The sequence below is a fragment of the Corythoichthys intestinalis genome, chromosome 13 (genome assembly GCF_030265065.1).
Source record: "Corythoichthys intestinalis isolate RoL2023-P3 chromosome 13, ASM3026506v1, whole genome shotgun sequence".
Classification (NCBI taxonomy): Eukaryota; Metazoa; Chordata; class Actinopteri; order Syngnathiformes; family Syngnathidae; genus Corythoichthys; species Corythoichthys intestinalis.
The window spans coordinates 26,497,005-26,512,500 of NC_080407.1; the positions used below are offsets into that span (position 1 = coordinate 26,497,005).

Sequence of the window (15,496 nt, forward strand, 5' to 3'; positions counted from 1 at the left end):
TATACCAAATGAATACATTTAAAACGTTGTACACTCGTATTTTTCCACATGTGAGTAGCTTCAACAGTTTAGCTTCATGAAAAAGTTCGTCAAAAACAAAACACACATTTTCCTTTCAAATTCAATACACAAAGTTACTAAAAACTTACAAAGACGAATGATAGGCAAGGCTTAGCTAGGACAGCAACTTCATTGAGGTTAATCACAGCAGCTGAGAGAGAAACAAGTTTGTATGCGGGGAGGGAAAAAAAAAAAGAGCGTCAAAGATCGCTAATTGCGACAGATGATCTTGTACTAAGCACAAATTCACATTCGCTGGAGGAGGTAAAGTATCACTCCCAATTGTTTTTAGATGAATGCATTTGCCAGCATATTGAATTTAGTGAGTAATGGTTTTCGTTTTCATATTTTGTGGTATGACAAAGTTACTGCCGTTTGTTGCAGCTTGCGTTGAACACTGCCGGAGCGTCCGGTGAAAAAATAGCTCCCGTTAAGGTAGCGTCAAGCTTGTGTATTTAACGGTAATATAAAAGCAGTGTTGCCAATAACGCGGTATCGTAATGCGTAACTAGTCTGATTACTTTCTTTCAGTAAAGAACAATCTAACTTGTTCATTTTTCTAAATCAGTAATCTGAGTAAAATTACTTTCCTTGATGCCTGTGCGTTACTATTTTGTTATTGCCCCATAATGTGTGTAGAATGAAGAATACTGTAGTCATGGGAGTGACATCACATGTCACATTTTTTAATCGGGGATGGAACAAAAAGGGTCACGTGTATTACCATGATGCGTGAGCGCTGGGAGTTTGCGGCCAAAACAACATAGCCTTGCTACCTCGCCAGGATGCAATGAAATAGGCAGGAGATATACTACAAACGGCTGCATTTGCACACTGGAAACACAGCCATTACTTCACATTTTTGTCCAGTAAAGATAACAAAAATATCTCCGTGCGCTGCAAACTTTGCGCTGCCTCAAAAAGACTGTCCACCGCTATAAGCATCCAATTCAAGCACCACTTGGAATTACAGCACAACAGGTAACACGACAGCCAGGACTTTTTGATACTGCTCGTGCTCAATCCTCGGTTCAAGCTCAGTTGTTGTTGAGGGTTTTGAAAGCTTAGGTTTAAAGAAATTCTAAATATCCATCTTGCCTCCTCAGCTGTAGTTTTGGCTAAGCAATGCAAACGGCTGTCTCTAAGGTTCTATAGTCACATGATCTGTTCGAAAAATAATTTGGACCCATTATGAAATACTTTGAAGGATTCCTGTTCATTTTATTCATTTGTGTTGTTTGTTTTATTGCTCTAAAACTTTTATAGACAACATTTTAAGGGCCATATTCAATGGTCTTTATTTTAAAGGGGAAGTTCAGAATTTTTTACATTAGGCTTAATCTTTGAGTTAGCCGGGGTTTAATTAGTCGTTGGAAATGATTTGAACAAATTCTGTGCAGTTTGACAGTTATTTGTTAGTTTCAGGGCTCCGGAGTGGCTAAGCTAGCGCGAGTCAATGGTGGTTGAAATCAACTCCTTCAACTAATTAAACCCCCGTTAACTCGAATATTAAGCCTTATGTGAAAAATTAAAATGGTCAAATTCGCCACATGTAGGACGTTTTGCCGACGGCGGACATTTTGGCAGAACGCCGGAACATATTTCCTCCACACCTTTCTCACCTTTTTAACCCCTGACCCATTTTCATGCCTGTATCTGGCCATTTCCTGTTGATTTGGGGGATTTTTTGTTTTTTCCCATTGAAAATGAATGGGAAACATTTTGGACATCCATGGCCAACAATGGCATTGAGTTACACAGGCGTTGATAGAATTCAAGTCCATTAGCATCAATAGATTTGATATACATGGCCGTCAATGGCAACAATGCAATGTAGATTCTAGAGATGTCCTGATCCGATATTTGGACCGGATCGGACGCTGATATGGGCAAAAAATGCGCATCGGTATCGGATCGGCCAACACGGAAAAATTCCGATCCAGACATCCGATCCACTTTTTGTTTTAAAGTCCGGTCCGCGTTTTACAGCCCACCGATTTACATAATCCATTCCAGTTTTGACTTCCGTTTCGCTATAATCCGGTCCGCATTTTATGGCACACCTTCAACTAACTACATTTACATTACCGTCTCCCAATTTACCGGGAGACTTAATCGGTAAAAATATCAGCTGTGTGGGATCATTTCACCTTAAAGGACGACAAAGACGAAGAGGCAGAGTGCAACATATGCCACAATCAAGTCAAGCATGATGGTAAAGCTGTAAAAAGTTTTAATACAACCAGCCTAATCAAGCATTTAGTGAAATACCACCACAAACAATATGAGGAGTATGTTACGAAAACCGAAGACAAAAAGAAAGGTCCTACGCAACTAACACTGGCAGAAACTTGTGCTATGCGTGATAAACTGGCACTCAACAGTCCCAAAGCCCAGGGAATAACAAGAGTCATTGCCCAAGAATTCTTTCTGGATGACGAGCCATTATCTCTCGTGAGTAGAGACGCACCATCCAACACTTAGAACCACGGTACAACATGCCCAGCCGTCATTACATCCTTGAGCCGTGGAAGATTCCAGAACGATTCACAAACATCCAAATTCCGATTATTGAAATATGTCAAGTAAAGCTGAACTAATACACAGCGCGGTCTTCTGGACGCAATGAGAAACCAAGTAAACATAATGCTAAGTTGTCATAGACCCGGGTAATGCCTATGCTTAACTCACGGCTTTAGCTCAACTCATGCCGCTGGATAAAAAACACAAGAATACCTGACTGCTGCTGACAGCCGCTACAAACTACGCCAACGTCGTTTTACTGTAGCTAATAGATATCATATGTATATAGAACTAGATGCAAAATGACAGACTCGACGGGGTTCGCAACATTGAAGTATTGAAAACTAGTTGCGTTAGTAAGCAGCCGCCATCTTAAAGCAGGAGACTTCCCTTGTAGGCTGTTGTGAACCTTCCAAGCGAACCTAATTAACTTTTTATCTAAAATACTCCTAAATCGGCAAAATCATGACTTGAATCTATCTTCAAAACAGTTTTAAAACTTTCACATGTCGAAAGTAGACGGAAGGGAAATTATGGAATAACGGGAGCAATTTTAACAACTTTAACAGTTGATTCGCAAAATTAAATGAATTGAATGTAGTTTAAAGCTGCTGATACAGAATGGGGACTTGAGTATTTTATTTACGGTTTTAAAATGTTAACTTGATACTGAAATAGTCGTTTATTTAAACCTGAGAGGCTTTTTATACAATTTTTGTAACTAATGCACGAAACATTAAAAGCATCTAATAGCTTGGGGGGTTTGTGGGATTTTCCACTGAAGTGGTTTGTGTGTTTTGCTTTTGTAAAACACTTTACAATAATATTTGCACGTTTTACTGACTATGCCATTTTTGTTTGTTATTGATAATGTTTTGTGTTTGTCACTGAATAAACAGGTCAGTTTCTTGTTACCAACCGTTGTATGTTATTCAAACTCACCTATTTTAGCTGGATAGTTGTTATCAAGAGTACTAAAACCTTTTTCAACATGAGTCTGACAACTAAGTAAGGAGGCTAAATAACTTTAAACTTTAACACATGCTCAAATAGGACGGTATCGGTATCGGCCGGTATTGGATTGGAAGTGCAAAACAATATCGGTATCGGATCGGAAGTGCAAAAACCTGGATCGGGACATCCCTAAAAATTACTTCACATTTCTGCTTTAATAAACATCAACATTTAACTCAGTGGCTTCTAGAGGTGTGCAAAATTTCCGATTCTTAGATTATTCGCGATTCGGCTGTGGAAGATTCGAGAATGATTCACAAACATCCAAATTCCGATTATTGAAATATGCGAAGTAAAGCGGAAGTACACAACACTCAGCGCGCCGCGCGGTCTTCGGGACGGAACGGAGCAAGAGTAGCTAAACATCATGCTTCCCATTACCCGGCCCCTCGGGTAATGCCAATGCTCAACTCACGGCTCTAGCTCAACTCATGCCACGAGATAAGAAAAAAAAAAAAAAACATACCTGACTGCTGCCGAAAAGCTGCTCCAAAGTACATCCATAAAATGTTACGGTGGATATCATTTATATAGGACTAGATTCAATATAGATTTGGTAGTGTTAGCAGCACATCTACAAAAAGCTAGATGCGGGCGTTATAAACGGCCGCCATCTTAAAGCAGTACACTTCCCTGCAAGGTTGTTTTAGCGAACCTTCCAAGCAAACCTAATTAACTTTTTATCTAAAATACTCCTAAATCGGTAAAATATTGACTTGAATCTATCTTTAAAATAGTTTTAAAACTTTCACATGTCAAAAGTAGACAAAAGGGAAATTATGGAATAACGGGAGCAATTTTAACAAATTTAATGGTTGATTCACAACATTAAATTAATTGAATGTAGTTTAAAGCTGCTGATACAGAATGGGGACTGGAGTTTTTTATTAATGTTATTTTTTTATATTTGTTTACTATTATATGTTAACTTGATACTGAAATAGTAGTGTGGTTTAGCCTGAGAGTATTTTTGAACAATTTTGGAACTAATGTACAAAACATTTTAAAAAAAAGAAGAAAAAAAAAAGAAAAAAAAAAGCAGTGGGGTGCATCAATAATCGTTTTATAATCGAATCGGAGCCTCTGAATCGTAATCGTAATCGAATCGTTAGGTGCCCAAAGATTCCCAACTCTAGTGGCTGCCATTTACAGCGCTTGACACCCAATCCATTTTGACTGGAAGAGCCTGGCAGCGAAAGCACTCCCAATCAAAATTAGATTCCTTGCGCGTAATAAAAAAATAAAAGTATGAAATATTTCAACTTAATTTAAAATGGTCTATATTATATATGGGTTTATCTTTTCAAGATGGGTGAAAAAAATATGGTCTTAATTTATTTTTGTACTCTCTTCCTAGTTCCCCAACATAGAGCCTTAATTTATGAGTTTATGGTTGCCATAGATATGCCTCTGACTGTTGGGGGCTGGTACAGAATATATTCTATGGCGAACTGTTTGTAGTGTGCGGACAATTCCCGGTGGATCCAGACGTGGCATGGATTCTTGCACACGAAGTCCTCTATGAAAAAACAGGAAAACAAGTTGCAATTTAAGAAGTTGCATTGCATAAAAGCTGAAGAAGTAATTTCTAGTGTTTAAACAGGACTTGAATAAACAAAATGGTTTAACCCTCATGGCAAAATCATGATTCGGCTTGTTTGTTATTTTAGTTACAAATAGCTTTGGTACCCGTAGTAGTCAGTACACAACAAAATAACGCTGGAAAAGTTTGTTGAATATATTTCTCGTATGAGAGCAAAGCACTCATAATTTCTGCTGAATTCCTTTACATTCAGCAAAGCCAACACAGGTTTCTGTATAGCATCGTCAACAATTAATTTGAAGCCTTTCCATACTCCACTCCTACCGTGGTGCATGTCTTTCTTTTCAATTTCGTTGTCTTTAGTTTTTCACTTTTTGCTGCTTCATGTCGAAAAGGAAATACCAGGATGCGGAGGGTGCCAGGGCGTGAGGGGAACAATAAAAAGAGGGCGATGCCACGGCGTTCACGTGCCCAGGCATGCACAGCGCCTTCCCTGTTTTATCCAAATTATTTATTTTATAACAAGTATTCGCCAGTTTAACATCCATACATTGTTTTGCTATCAATAGATGAATATACTGTATATTTATGTTAAAAAAGTTGGCGAGAGAGAAGTTCGACCCGAACGTAAATAATTGACATTTTGGGGCCGACCCGGCCCGACATTCGGATTGGGTTCGGGCTCACGATCAAAGCTCAATTGTGAACCCAATACCATGAAAATAACCTGTAGGTCACAGGTGTCGAACCGATTCCAGAAAGGGCCAAGTGGGTGCTGGATTTTGTTCCAACCGATACCATGCAGAGAGTTTAACCAATGAACTTCCCACTGAACAAGCAGCACCTGACAAAGTTTAAGTGATTACACATGTAAAAGATCTGATTGGTGAAAAAGTGTCCTATTCACTGGTTGGAAAGCAAACCTGCACCCACTTGGCCCTTTCTGGAATCGGTTTGACACCTTTGCTGTAGGTGGATAGGTGTACATCACCTCCATGAAGTTGGACCCCCATCAGACACAACTTTAAATAAAAATGATGTCAATCGTTTGTGGGGACAAAGTGTCCCGATCCGATCACGTCATCGGGAAATTGGGCCCATTGCTCCATTTTTCAGAGGATCGGAACCGGGCGAAAAGGACCGGGATTTTAATTACAAAAATATCTTAGTTTTTCTGCTTCATGCTCGTACAGCGCCACAGCCTCTTAGCCTCCCTCCTGCTAAGCAGTGCGCCAAACTATCAGCTTGTTTTTGGTACTTAAAGTTAACGATGATTAACAGGTTTGGAGGTTTGATCCTGCCAGAGAAGCTTGGTAGCTCTAAGATCAAAGGCGCAAATCTGTCAATCATCATTAAACTTGCATTAATGTGCTGTGGCAATTCATTGTAAAGAGAGTCTTGTTTTTTTTTTTTGTTTTTTTTTTTTGCAGCGCGAGTGGACTAAATGAAGCATTTAATAAAGACATGCATTTTTCCACATTATTTTGTTTAAAAATAATTCACATTATGAAAATGGCACAGTGGGACTGTAACATGTTTGGAACTTTTTATTTAAAAAAACAAAACAAAAAAAAAACGTTCTCCGGTATCTGATCGGGACTGTATTGGCAGATTCTCAAAATAGGGTGACTTGACTTGGGTGCAAAAATAAGCGATTGGTGCATCCCTATTTATATTTGTGTCTTAGTTATTGAAATGTAATGTCAGTCAATTTGGGTTGTAGTGGCTGACAACAAGATACGAATAAATACAAAATCGTGTCGGAGGATTATTTCTGATGCAGTAAATATCTTGGGGACAGAATATGGCAAATGAAGAAATAAAACTTGCCTCATGTGTGATTATGTTCTTGGTCATGCAGATGTCAGTCAAGTTCATCGTCCTGAACGCCAGGAGTGTGCTCGCATGAAAGAAGAAGAGGAGGAAGAGTCACCATGCGTCAAGAATGTGGAGGAAGAATTAGTCCACATTAAAGAGGAGTATTTCATTAGAGTTGAGAACCCCCACATTGAGGAGCAGCAGCAACTTCATCCTCTCAAGAAGGAGGAGGACGACCCGCTATATGTTAAAGTGGAAGTGGTGGACATCCAAAAGTGGACTGATGGGAACTTGAAAGGTGAAGATGGAGGTCCGAGTGAGGCCAGCAGAGGGGCGGAGCTTCTGAGTGGCAGCAGTTCAAAAGAAGGATTCCAAGCAGACAACCTCATCCCTCGACCATCAGAGAGTGACGACTTCACATCATTCTCAATGTTCTGTGAGTACCACGTTACTCACCTTGAGGTGATTGCGGGGCTCTTTCTGAAGAACTGTCATGAGTTGAGTTTGAGTTTGTCATGATCATCGACGTGGTCATCCTGCCGTTGTACTCAGTTGTCTCAGCTTGCTCAAGGTGAATATGCGACATTGCCTGGGTTTTTTCATTTGCCTGCCGCCCTGGTTTTTGGTATCCTCTACCATGTGCAGGGATTTGAGTTCCTAATTTTTTGCGCCTTGCTCACAATGTGTCTCAGTGAGTTGTATTATGTATATACAGGATATAAGTATATATTTTCCCCAAGTGGGAGCTTCCATTATCCTAATACATTTAATAGTAATTTTAAAAAATATTATACGTTATATATATATATATATATATATTAATCATTTTATTAAATAAAAATACACGCACATAAAAGCAACTTCCATTAAAAAAATCGTTAGAAAGTTGTATGGACTTACAATCCGCTAGCTTGTTGTTTCTTAAAATTACACTTGGGTGACGGCGCTTCAAGTGTTCGTTCATAGCCGACGTGCTACTGTGGTAAGCAAGCTCAGCTTAGCAAAGAGTACACACGGTGGCACCTTCCATATTTTCCTTGAAATAATTCCAGGCTCTGGCTATTCTGGTCCGCTTTTTTGGCTTTATGCCGCTTTCACATGTTACCAATTCTGCCCTTTTTGGTAATTGGCGGTGTTTTCAACTCCTCGCCGTAGTGAGGAGTGAACCAGCGATCCACTTGGCTCGTTGTCGTCGGTTCGTCCGATTTTCTCCTCAGGAAGGCGGCGGCGTGCATATAAACACCGAGGGGCATTGGATGGCTCTTAATAGATACTTTTAATGACCAAAACAAAAATGTGGGGGATGCCAACTCCGCGCTACCCGTGCACTTTCCCAACTCACCGATCTCGCTCCCTCTCTCTGGCTCGCCCCCTCTCTCTCGCTCGCCCACTTTCTTCCTCTTTGCTCAGTCTGACAATGCCAGTCACATTGAAATAACAGCGGCCCCCTGAGGGGTGCTAGTAACAACCGCTTGCATCGCGAGAGCCCGCCATTCCAAACTTTATCAGCATGTAAATTTTTTTTTTAACCCCTCATTACCCGTTGACGGTATGTTTTGCCCGTCGAGGCATTTACGTCATCGATGATGTCGACAACGTCGACTAGTCGGGACAGCTCTAGACAACTGTTGGACCATTGGACTTAAAAGGAAGTGATGAAACATCGTGTTTTGTATTATGTCAAATACTGGGATCATGGAACATGTTTTAATACACAGGTGGCTTGCATTTTGTAGCCGATTGTCCACCGAAAATGCCTACTCAGCAGACGACCGGCGGCTTGGCACACAATCCCCCACCGGGAGAGCGCTATACTCGGCTTATTGCCCTCTTCGTGTGCCCGGTGTTCTGTTAAATTTTCCACCCGATCAGAAATTGCAACTTTGTGTTAAAAATGGCCGCAAATCCTGCAATTACAAAGTAAACACTACAAACTTTGTTTAAATAAACAACTATTTATTTACGTATGTACGGACATGGAGAATAGATCCCCTCAGACACATCCCGCCATGTTAGTTGCACCAACAACTTCATCCGCTCTCTTACTGTTTGTCTTCGTCGTGTAGTTAAGCATTTTTTACGCCATATTCGTGTTGACCATCTGGCAGCTACGCGGTCCTCCGACTTCGGCCGGTTTGTCTGGGGGGGTAATTCTCCAGCTGCTTCGCCGGCAAACAGGAGGCAAACTGCAGGCAGGAGAGCACGAGCTGTAATTTGCTCGCCGCCGGGCAGGTTGCCGATCAGCGAAGACAATCGACAACCCCATCGCTGTGTGACATTATTCCGAGTAGTTTTGAGTGATTCTTTCGCTTCGAAAGCCGAAGAATAGACTTTGAAACATCTGTTGGTTCAGGTGAGCATGTCGGCTAGCTGTCATGCCTCCTGGTTTGTTTACGCTCTCCGAAGCTGGGGCAGGGAAATGACAAAAGCCTGACTAATTCCGGTGGCATAAAAAAGGTACAACAGTAAAAGTGACGTCGACAGTTTTGACCATTATGGAGTCATTTTGCCATGTCGTACTGAATAAATGCATTTTTAATATTTCATATTCCATTTAGCACAAGACCGTTATTTGTCATTACCTTACCATTTATTTAGCAAGTGCGGAAAAATACTTTGATAAAAAAGAATATCCTGTAAAAATATTGAAGTAGAGAGATTGAAAGAATGAAATTTTGCGGCTCTCTTCGTTGCATTTTCCTCATTATGAATAATTCCCCCTCAATGGGCTGAAGTCTAAATCAGATGAAACCATTCTCCTGCCGACGTCATCCTCCTGTTGGGGACGCTAGAGCCCTATAATGGTAGGCTTGGCTAAACCACAGGTTAAAGGCTAATTTCTAGTCATCTGCGCTTTGCCAATTTGTTGTATGTAGTCGAATCGTCTCAAAATATGATTCTAAATCACATAATAATGCTATTTAAGACTTTTTTAATTCTGTCGTGCACACTTTAATCATATGCAAAGCACATGACAGCTCTGGATACTAAGTATTAGCCCCTGAACGATATTGGAAAAAACTATTGCTGCGGTTTTTGGGGGGTTTGCGATATATTGCGATATTATATTGCGATATTAAAAAAATGTATATATTTTCTTTTTTTAAAAGACATTTTTACTAGATGACTTGAATAGCTCTTTGGAAAGACTTTGGATGACTCATCATGACCACAGTGTACAGTATTCCATCGTTTTTCGCGGTTAATAGGGACCAGAACCCGCCGCGATAAGTGAAAAACCGCGAAGTAGCGCATAAGCAACCCCCCCCCCCCCCCCCCACCACACACACATTTTTTGTGTGTGCCCAATGTATTTATTCAGATCTAGCACTGGAAAGAGATACATATAAGACATGTTTTTTCTTCACTTTTTTTCCCCCAAAGTATGATTTTTAAAACAATATATATATATATATATATATATGTATATCAGAGGTTGCGCTAGACATTTTCGTTGTCTGTCATTTTGACTGACGGGGTCATACAAATCCAGTCATAATCTATTTTTACTAGTCACTTAAATTTTTAAAATGATAATGATGACATATTCAATAGTATTTAGTTTTCATTCATTTTTAATTAATATTGTAACGCTTGCTTGGCGGCGAAAAATTAGACACGGAAGTTGTATTTTTCTCCCTCTTTTTACTCTGCTTACCGCCAACACCAACAAAACAACTCCACTCCCAAAGAAAAAGAGGCAACTATATAGACCCCAATCACCAACGTCACACAATGATCTTAATTGTGGTTGTCAGGCCAAAATCTTCTAAATATATATTAAATGCATCTTACCAGATATAAAATGACTACTACATAGTCTGTGGATCGTTTGGTGCCCAAATTTCTTGTCGAATTACAGCAGTCCATCTCGCTCTCTTCTTCGGGTCTCTCAGAATACGGTAGAACTTCAAGTCTCTCAGTCTATCTTCTCTGTTACTGCAACCAACCGCCACACACGCCTTCGCCATTTTGATTATTAACGTTAACGAGCAGAAAAAACACGCCGTAATAGGAGGCATGTACGTAGCGGTAATGTGTAAACACGACGAGCTGACGGACAATATGGCTGCTCCAGTCAGGGGGCGGAGTTGTGACTTCGTTGATCATTTGTGGACAAAATTATTAACAACGGTCAGCCTGTGTTAACGTGAGGAATGGATTGATACTACGGCCATTAGTGACCAAAATGTGGTGAAATTACAAGTTATATTACATTTGCCGACTGCAGAAGGGCTGACATGGATTGTTTTGTTACAAGGAAATGCTACAAGGTTATGTACATATGATGTAAACACAAATAGTATGTCATTCTTTTTTTTATTGCAGGCATTGATCGCAATAAAACATTTAGACATGATTCAATTTCTTGTTTTATTTAAAACGATTGGTGCACTCCAAAACAGGTCAATAAATCACATTTATAAAAGTATTGCAAAAACAGCATACGAGAATGTGATATCAGACCGCAGAGCTCCAGAGCCTCGTGAACAAATAGCGACATCACGGAGGCCCTCGGCGGCATTTAGATGTGCTTTTTTCCCGTCCTCGGTAATTCCAGCTCCAATAGTATATATTTAAAGATGCTACCGTTCACAAGTTCGTAGTTGGATCACGGCGATCTCGGCGAACCACCGGCTGTCACAATTCCTGCCTCTCTCTCGGCCTCTCCCGGGAGTCGAGCTGTCCTCATCATTGTGGAACGCAAACGATATATGTTCGATATATGTCCATCAACGTACAAGTCAAGTTGTCTTCCCTTTTATAACAGCATTTCCCAGCTGTAAACAAACGAATAAAAACTTGTAACACTTGGATTTATGCGGTGCATTCAAACACGATTAGTAACAGGCGGCTAGCAGCAGTAGCAGAAGCTAGTTGTTGTAAAAATGATTAAACTTCGTAATTACAATCATCATCGTAATATCAATAGCAAAGGCAACAAGTCGTTTCATGCGGCAGATTTTAGGTTTCATATTTTTAGAGCACATTACCTTCCATAACAGCGGGGGCATGACTGCAGGAGCTGTCAGTTTTGTACATCTCCTTCCCTCCCACCTGTATGACGAGTACGAGCACCCATGGTTTGGAAATCGACATGGTACGAAGCATGTAGGCCTTGGCTTGGTTCTCCACCCGCCTACATCAAAAAACATTCCCGGGATCTTGTATAAAGACCTTCCAACTTCGATTCCACCGCCATTGACTTCAACGGTAAACAGGAGGAAACGGAAGGGGAAGGAAGACATAAGGAAGTAAACCGGAAGTACCTCGGAAACTTGTCTATACACAGGCGGCAATCTAGTCCACCAATTGGATGACGCTCTGGCACACCGGGTGCACCAATAAGAACCTCGCGTTGATGTGTCAATCACGGTGCTGCCGCCAGACCACGGTGACGCTACAATATTCTGACAGAATAGCCAACGACGTCATGCATTAAGAGAGACAATAGCTAATTAATATGCCACCCTGTGGTCTGGGGTGTGAATTGCAACCTGTCAAAATGACGGACGGACTTCAGTTTTTTCCGTCACCGTTTTAAAAAACCGGTCAACGACGGAAAATATTCGGTTAACGCGACCCCTGATGTATATATATATAATTTTTTAATAAATGCTTTTTAAGCACTTTAAATGTAATAATTATGATCAGTTTTAAACATAACTGTCCCACTGAATCATTTTTAAACAAGAATACTGTAGTAGAAAAATGCTTGGCTTTATTAAATGCTTTTGTTTACCTAACATGGCTGTGACTCTTGCAGTGACATGTAGAAATTACAAACTCCTCATAATCACTTCTGGCGTTTATTTTATATGTCTCGAACGTCTCCACATTCTCCCCCCCACAGACACACACATTCATTCCAGCCCGCACTCCTTTGCAGAAACTGTTTAACAAGTTAAACAGTCCGATTGACAGATTGCTGCCCGGCTTCTTTGACCAGATCAAAGCCATCGTTAACTTTAATAAGCAAGTGCCGCAGTGACTGAGAGCTGAGAAAGGGGGAGAGAGAGGCTGTGCGAGCGAATGAAGCAGATCAAGGGTTTGTAGATAAAAAAAAAAAAAAAACTATCACACGTCTGTGCGATGGGACTATCGCGCATGCGCACATCGCAATGGCGATGTTTAAACGATATATCGTTCAGGCTTACTAAGTATCTCGATAATAATATTGGAATAAGTTGTAACTCATAATAGTTTACCGTGAAGATCTGCAAATATTTTTTGACATCACTCTCCTGCTCCGTCACGAGAGCAGGAGAGCGTTAGCTGTCACTAGCGAACTTGACACATGTATGCTACTGCTCTCATCCCGTCTTTCGTGTTCATTCAGCTTTTGCTGCTCGTTTTGTACAATATCGACACGCTTGTCCTTCTCATTGATATTCCGCTCAGGTTCAAATTGGAAGGGCAGAACCGACGACATGTTTATGTAGTTAACGAGTGACACTGTGGAAGTCCGGCAGCGTGTTCATGTAACGTCACCGTCCTGTGACGTCAACAACAATGGCGACCTACTTATTAAAATGTTACAAATTTTATGAAAACAAAAACATTAAGAGGGGTTTTAATCAAATTAGTCAATTAGTTAATCAAATTAGTAGAACTCATATTAACATTTATCTTTTAAGAACCAACTTTCTATCTGTGGATCCCTTTAAAATGACTTGTATAGCAACTATTAATAACACATTAATAACAACTTTGCATAAATATCAGCGTGTCGAACTTAGATGTGCCACTTCAGATTCGTAGTACAGGTATTTTCTCCACCAAGTATGTGGCCACAGCTGCCACACTTGCCTCCCACGGGGACAGTGCATTCCATGCTCCTTTCGGTCGGATTATAGTTAAAATGAGACCATTAATCGATACGCCTATAGCCGCGATTAATTTTGATGTTAGATCACTTCTCATCTGGACTGCATCCGGGGAGGGTGGGGGCATTAAGGCGCTTTCGCACTGTAGGAATTTGAGTACTTGGCTCCTTTAACTATCCCGCCCTCCTGGAGTTCGAGGAGCTATCCTTCGCAAAGCAGTCGTGTTCGCACATGGGGAACTATGCCCAATACGACATGCTGTGACGTTTTAGTCTGCGCCAGTGACGCATTATTTACTCGCCAGTCGCCACACCCACCAGCGGCGCATAAGTAATACTAAGCTAAACGGAAGACAATGAAATGGAGACTGTTGAAGACACCGCAGCAATTCTTGCATGTTTGAAGGGAATCGTTTCCATCAGCGAGCAATCCCAGCGTCTAACGACGAGACTGGTAGCGCACAGACAACAGAGCCAAAGGCAAGCGATGTTTCTTCGTTTCATGGAGACCGAAAGGGTAGCAGACGACCGTAGAAGACATAGGAGGCTGCGGGTAAGTGTAAAACAATGTATTTGACGTGTTTACTAAGGATGTAAGTGTTCACGTGGGTTTATTGAATTGTTTTTGATTTAATTGCGTACTGTCCGTTTTCTTTTGATGCATTTGAACCCCTCATAAATTTACTAGCGGGAGCTAATCGATGCGTGCGGTGCGGTCCTGCGGGAGTTTCCGCACGGACGCTTTAAGTGTCGGACACTATGGAATATGTACGTGAAAAAAAGTCAAGTGGATCAATGTGTTATAATTGTTATTTTTTTTAATTTGAGGAACTTAGTGTTTTATATGTATTCGAAATATTATCCAAAAGTGTCACGTTTATTTATTTTCACATATTCTATTGTTTACATTTTGAAAAATAAAAGCATTAAGTATATTTTTTCCAACCTTTTTTTGTACAGACTAGGGGTGGGCGATATGGCCTTAAACATGTATCACGATAAATGGAGCAGATTTATCTCGATAACGATAAATGACGATAAAGTCGTCCAAGCGGACTGTTATATAATTTGAAAATCTGAATCAATGCATGAAATACAGATTAACAGTTTCTTGTTGATTTAGTTACCAGCATTCAATTTGATATATTTAACAAATGTACATGCAGTCTAGACATTAGGTTTATACAAATGAATTGTAAACAATAAGAATTCAAGTATGAGCATTTATAACAGAGTGTATGGCTTGAACAAAATCGATATGCCTGTGCAAACATGTCATTGTAACACAAATGACTTGCAGCTCGAACAGTACACTTCAAAAAGACAATTTATTGTTAATGGCTGCTGTGACATAATTATTCAATACAAGTGTTTACTTTATGGTTTCAGGGCCCCCCCCCCCCCCCCCCCCCAGTGCATTTTTTAATAAATGCACACATACATGAACCCCCAAACAGACAGACAGACAGACACACATTAAAGCTATATTGATCTTCTGCAAATGAAACACTTAAGATTTTATGATAGCAATAATGACACAGAATTAAGCACATACAGAAAAATAACTGGGGCCATTTTTGCTTTATGCTGAATGCTTTACCATCACAAAAGCTATCAGAGAAATCACACACAGTCAGATACAAAATAACGCGACATAGTAATTGCTAGATGCAGTCCATGCCCAATCCACTCATTAAATTCAGCCGTTTCGA

At 40.4% G+C, this 15,496-nt stretch overlaps 1 protein-coding gene across 4 annotated transcripts in view; it reads left to right on the forward strand.

Annotated features, from left to right (window-relative positions):
• The window catches only part of LOC130928531 (gastrula zinc finger protein XlCGF57.1-like), a 73,303-nt gene that overhangs the window by 15,177 nt on the left and 42,630 nt on the right, over positions 1 to 15,496 (forward strand). For all 4 annotated transcript variants that reach the window (XR_009066695.1, XM_057855213.1, XM_057855212.1 and 1 more), the window contains exon 3: positions 7,002 to 7,394. Coding sequence is in view for 3 of the 4 variants with exons in the window: in XM_057855213.1 (XP_057711196.1) it covers positions 7,002 to 7,394 (393 nt within the window). In the remaining variant the exon portion in view is untranslated. The remainder of the gene's footprint in view (positions 1 to 7,001; positions 7,395 to 15,496) is intronic.